Source organism: Ovis canadensis, chromosome 5, assembly GCF_042477335.2.
Source record: "Ovis canadensis isolate MfBH-ARS-UI-01 breed Bighorn chromosome 5, ARS-UI_OviCan_v2, whole genome shotgun sequence".
Taxonomy (NCBI): Eukaryota; Metazoa; Chordata; class Mammalia; order Artiodactyla; family Bovidae; genus Ovis; species Ovis canadensis.
Window position 1 is genome coordinate 75,329,466 of NC_091249.1, and position 6,000 is coordinate 75,335,465.

The 6,000-nt window shown below is 43.0% G+C and overlaps 1 protein-coding gene across 1 annotated transcript in view; it reads right to left on the bottom strand.

Annotated features, from left to right (window-relative positions):
- The window catches only part of SLC36A3 (solute carrier family 36 member 3), a 28,197-nt gene extending 23,568 nt beyond the window's left edge, over positions 1-4,629 (bottom strand). Inside the window, exons 1-2 of the mRNA XM_069592734.1 lie at positions 4,490-4,629; positions 2,458-2,548 (exon numbers count right to left, since the gene is read on the bottom strand). Of these exons, the coding sequence (XP_069448835.1) occupies positions 2,458-2,548; positions 4,490-4,629 (231 nt within the window). The remainder of the gene's footprint in view (positions 1-2,457; positions 2,549-4,489) is intronic.
- Between the last annotated feature and the right edge of the window lie 1,371 nt (positions 4,630-6,000).

Here is a 6,000-nt window from a genome sequence, read left to right on the forward strand (position 1 = left end):
GGACTGTAGCTTGCCAGGTTCCTCTGTCCATGGGATTCTTCAGGCGAGAACACTAGAGTGGGTTGCCATTTCCTTCTCCAGGAGATCTTCCTGACCCAGGGATCGAACCTGTGTCTCTTGCATATTTTTAAAGTATTTTTATTTATTTATTTATTTAGCTGTTCCAGGTCCTAGTTGCGGCATACAAACTCTCAGTTGCAGCATGTGGGATCTAGTTTCCCAAACAGGATTGAACCTGGGCCCCCTGCATTGGGAGTGCAGAGTCTTAGCCAATGGACCACCAGGGAAGTTCTTCTGTTTTATTTTTTTAACTAAAAATTGCATGTACTTAAAGTGAACATGATTTGATATACATACACACAGAAATGATTACTAGAATCAAGCTAATGAACAAGTCTTCTCCTCACATGGTCTCCATTTTTTAAATATGTGATGAAATTAAAAAGTAGGGCTTCCCTGGTGGCCCAGACACACAAGATTAAAAAGTAGGGCTCATTATTATTATATTTTGGCCATGCTGCATGTGGGATCTTAGTTCCCTGACCAGGGGTCAAACCTGTGCCCCCTACAGTGTAGAAGCATAGAGTCTTAACCACTGGACCACCAGGGAAGTCCAAGCAGGCCTCATTATTAATTATTATTTCCCAAGTATGATCACAGGGCAGAGAGCTAAGAGGGACTCTCTCACCCTCTTTGTGTTGGACACCTGTGACTTTATAGATGTGACCTATGCTAATAGTATCAGGAAGAAACAAATGAGAGATGAAGAGTTTCACTAGAGTTCACCAGAATGTAGCCTCCATATAGCAGAAGACTGTTTTTTGGTCTTGTATACATCTATATTCCCAGAGCTTAAGAATAATAGATGCTCAATATGTATTTCTCAAATGAATCATGATTAGAGGTTCTGATGGGACTTGGAGGATAAAGAAATCACCTAATAACTCTTAGGAAGCAAAAATCAAAGGATAAAGGAGTTGTCTTAAAATGCAAAGACTGCACCGGCAAAGAGAGCCTGGCTGAAGGCCATGTGCTAATAATGTTCTTCAAAAGTTCTAGAACCCTGAGAATTCTAAAGGGGGAAACGTCCCATCTCTGTTGGAACTGATACAGATTGGAAGTCATGTTGGAAGCCAGAGTTTCAATGTGCCTGTTTTAGACACGAGCGCCATTTACACTTGGAGAGGAGAAATTTGCTTCAACTAAATTGAAATCATCTATCTATTCAATTCTGTAGAACAAACTGGAACTTTCAGCGTGCCAGTATCTACAAGTAAGTATTGTGTAAAGGAGGGTGTAAAGATGAATCAGAGAGTTCCTGCCCTTGGAGATTTCAGGTAAGTGAGGAAGCTGGGAATGTAAAAAAATGAGCATGTTCCATCTTTGTAAGTGCTGTAAGAATTCCAGGTTAGATAGCTACAAGTTCTAGAAAAACACAAGGTGAAGGAATTTTAACAGGAGACAGAGGAAGGGGATTTTAGAGGACTTCAGAAGGGGAAACCAAGAATCAGGATTTTTAAAATTTTACAGAGGAGGGGGATTTCAAAAGACGGAAATAAGGGAGATGGGAACAGCATAAGATAAGAGGACAGAGGTGGGAGGGCGCAGGAAGTGTCATGGGATTGGTGGAGCCCTTGTTACCCTCATCCTCCAAAATTTCTCACAATCAAATGGATGGAAACAGGAGTTACACACTGAAATGCCTGGAGGTGCCAGGCTGCTGCTGTCAATGAACGAAATGGCAAGGATATAATCCCAGGCAGTTGGGAGAACTGTGGCAAAGTAGATTCTGAATTAGCATGTGAGTTATGGTGAGTCTTTAAGAATAGTGGTGGGGATGGGGAACTGGATGAAGGTGGTCAAAAGTAACAAACTTCCGAATATGAGGTAAATAGGTACTGGGGATGTAATGTACAACATGACAACTGTTATATGGTATATTTGAAAGGTGCAAAGAGAGGAGATCCTAAAAGTTCTCATCACAAGGAAAAACAATACCTATTTCTATAATCATACGAGGAGATAGATATTAACTAAACTTATTGTGGTAATCATTTTACAGTACATGCAGTATGTGCGGTAAGTCACTTCGGTCATGTCAGACTCTGTGTGACCCTGTGGACAACCACGGAGCCAGCCAGGCTCCTCTGTCCATGGGATTTCCCAGGCAAGAATACTGGAGTGGGTTGCCATGCCCTCCTCCAGGATACGCAGTATACCTTAAATTAATATAGAAGTGGTTGTCAATTATATTTCAATAAAATTGGGGAAAATATGGCCTGTCCCCTCCAGGCATGTTCCATTTAGCTCCAGAGGATTGATGCCAACAGGTTCATTTCCCATTGCAAAGAGTGCTCCCAAATTGCCCATTGATAAACAATGCTAAGGCTGTAGGAGCCTGCCAACCCTTTCCCTTAAGTGGGGAGACGTGGTTCCCATCACACAGGTCCATCTTACCAATAAGCCGGCATTTTTCATGGCCAGAGGAAGTCCCAGGAGCCCTGTGCCAATGCTGCATTTCAGTAAGTGAATCAAGGTTTGCATCATCCTGTAGGGGGAGCACAGGGCAAGAAAAGGGTATGTTAGTGGAAGAAAACGTAACCCAGAGCTCGGGCTTCTTTCGGTCTCTCTAGCACCCTCTGGTGGGAAGATGGACAAAATCAGATGAAATGGACTCTCCATTTTACTCTGTTCCCAGGATCTGTTCTGCAGCCTCTGATACAGAGCTGGTGCTAGTTCAGGTGACTCAACAAATATGTACCACACTGTGCTGTGCTGTGCTTAGCCGCTCAGTCGTGTCCGACTCTTTGTGACCCCATGGACTGCAGCCCGCCAGGCTCCTCTGTCCATGGGATTTCCCAGGCAAGAATACTGGAGTGGGCTGCCATTCCCTTCTCCAGGGGATCTTCCCAACCCAGGGACTGAACCCAGGTCTCCCACGTTGCAGGTGGATTCTTCACCATATGAGCCACCAGGGAAGCCTACCACACACTAGGCTCTAAATAAAAAGTTAATAACCATTGCTACCATCCCGGATAACTCCCTGCTGCTGCTACTGCTGTGCTGTGCTCAGTTGTGCCTTACTCTTTGCGAAAGCCCCTGGACTGTAGCCTGTCAGGCTCCTCTATGGGGTCTCCCAGGCAAGAATAATGGAGTGAGTATTTCCTCTTTCAGGGGATCTTCCTGACCCAGGAGTCGAACTCAACATCTTTTGTGTCTCTTGCACTAGCAGGCAGATTCTTTACCACTTGAGTCACCTGGGAAGCCTGGATAACTCTGGGCTTCCGAATAACTGTAACCTGCCAGGCTCCTCTGTCCATGTAATTTTCCAGGCAAGAATACTGGAGTGGGTTGCCATTCCCTACTCCAGGGGATCTTCCTGACCCAAGGATTGAACCTGCGTCTCTTGGGTCTCCTGTATTGGCAGGTGGATTCTTTACCACTAGCACCACCTGGAAGGCCCCTCCAAACCCTCATGTTGTTATACTTTATTTAAATAATCACTCATTGCGTCTGAACTATCAATATCACAACCAGATATGAAGTCAAGACCTGGCTTCAATAAAATTATCACGCATACCTGTGTTATTTCATTAGGAAAAATTCCTGGAATGGTATTATTGATCAAAGGACTTTTATTTATAGTTACTTATACTTAAAAAACCCTAAGTAACACAGTATGAAGTTTAAAAGGTAAAACAAACAAAAGAAGAACCAAAAAAATCTTATATAGTGAACATAAATGTCTCTTCTATCTGCCTCTCAGTCTCCCAATTCTCTTAGCCAGAAGCAACCACTAAGGCCAGTTGTGTGTGTGTACTTAGGAAAAAGCATACATCAAATACTTGTATGTTTTATATAAATATGTTAGGACTTGGCATACATTATAGCATTGCCATCTAGAAAGCTACCAATTTAATTCTTCCTAAAACAACATGAAAGTGGGCATTTCCTGACATCCTTATCCAACACTGGGTATTGTCATTTACAATCTCTATGCCATGGATATTATCTGATCTGATTACTAAATAATAGTTTAATTGGCAATAAAGCCTTAAGGAAAGGAGGCTTGTGTTTGAGGTTATGGCAGTAAAAGTAGGGACATAGGGCTAGGAGGTAAACTTTTATTTTCTGGATGGGTTTGTATGAGGAAGGGAGGGGTGGTGGGGAGAGAGAGAAGGGAGAGAGAATATGAATAATAGCAGTTGTCGAAGGAGTGGAAAGCAGCCAGCCTGAGATAGAAACTGCTGAAGAAAGAGCAGTCAGCCTGGTATAGAAAACTGTTCCTGGAATCAACAAGTTCATGTTGGGGATGACTACCTGTTTTTGTAAAACCTGTGAAAAAGTTTGACATGGGTAAAACTTTTTAGATTCTAAAGGTTTCATCTTTAATCCATGTGTCTTCTGTTCAGTGGGGTTAAATGTGGCCCAGCACCGTGAAGGCAGCAGTGCCTGACCTCAGATGGGGAAGGGCAGTGTGGCCACTTACGACAATCCACTGGCTTCCTCTGCACGATGGATCCTCTCTGAAGTGATACTACTACTACTCTCCGAGAGTGACTTGAACCCATCATCCAAGTACTTGGGCTTGCTGGTGTTGTCCCTTGCAAGCAATGAGATCTTCAACATGGTGGGTGGGTGGTGATGGCTGAGGGTTAAGGCCTGTAACAGCCTTGAACCAGTCTCCCATGGGTTTTTCTCCAGAGAAACCAAGGCCGCAGGGCTGAGAAGCTGGCTCCCAATTCCTGAGCTGGTTCTGTCGCTGGTGACGGGGATGATGATGTTGATTACAGGCCTCGCCTGGCTTTGGGGACTTAGAGTCTCATCTCAGGATGGTCCTCAGTGCCCCTTGTGACTGCCCGGCTACACACCAGGACCTGCCTGGACTTTCAGCTGCTTCCAGTTCAGCCCTTAGTGCTTTAGGGCAAAGTGAACTGTGTGGCTGGGAGGAAGAAGACACCATTGGACTGGAGGTCCTGGTGCCTGGATGTGGGGCCAGGCTCAGGACTTGTCTCTCTTTGGTAAGGGGGAAATCAGAGCTACCTCACAATGGAGGCTGCCCAGCCAACAAGGTGCTGCTGAATTGCAGGATGCAGGTGTAGCCCTACAGAGGGTCCTATCACCTTCCCAGTGTGCGGATGGAGCGGCCTTGTTTTTAAATTGATGTATAGTTGATTTACAATATTATATTAGTTTTAGGTGCACAACATAGTGATACAAAATTTCTATAGATTATCCTCTAACTAAAGTTACTGTAAAGTATTGGCTATATTCCCAGTGCTGTACAATATGTCCTTGTAGCTTATTTATTTTATACATAGTAGTTTGTACCTCTTAGTCCCCTACCCCTATCTTGTCCTTCCTCCTCCCACCATTGATATCTATTAGTTTGTTCTCTATATGCTTGAATCTGTTTCCTCAGAGCTTGTTATATTCATTTCTTTGTTTCATCTTTTAGATTTCACATATAAGTGATAACGTACAGTATTTGTCTTTCTCTGCCTGACATTGCACCTTATAAGCATAATAACCTACAGGTTCATCCATGCTGCTGCAAATTTTCATCTTTTTTTAAAACTAATAATTCACTGTATGTATACATACACACACACATATTTTCTTTATCCTTTCATCTGTTGATGTACACTTAAGTTGCTTCCATATCTTGGTAATTGTAAATAATGCTGCTGTGAATATTGGGGTGCATGTATCTTTTCAAATTAATGTTTTGTTTTCTTTGGATATATACTCAGGATCAGAACTGTTGAATCATTTGGTAGTTCTTTTTTTTAGTTTTCTAAGGAACCTCCATACTGTCTTCTCTAGCGCCTGCAACAGTTTTACATTCCCATCAACAGTGTGCAAGGGTTCCCTTTTCTCCACATTGTCCCAACATTTGTTATTGGCAGTCTTTTTGATGATAGCCATTCTGACAGGTGTGAGGTGATATATCTCATTGTGGTTTTGATCTGTATTTGTCTGATGATTAGTGATGTTGAA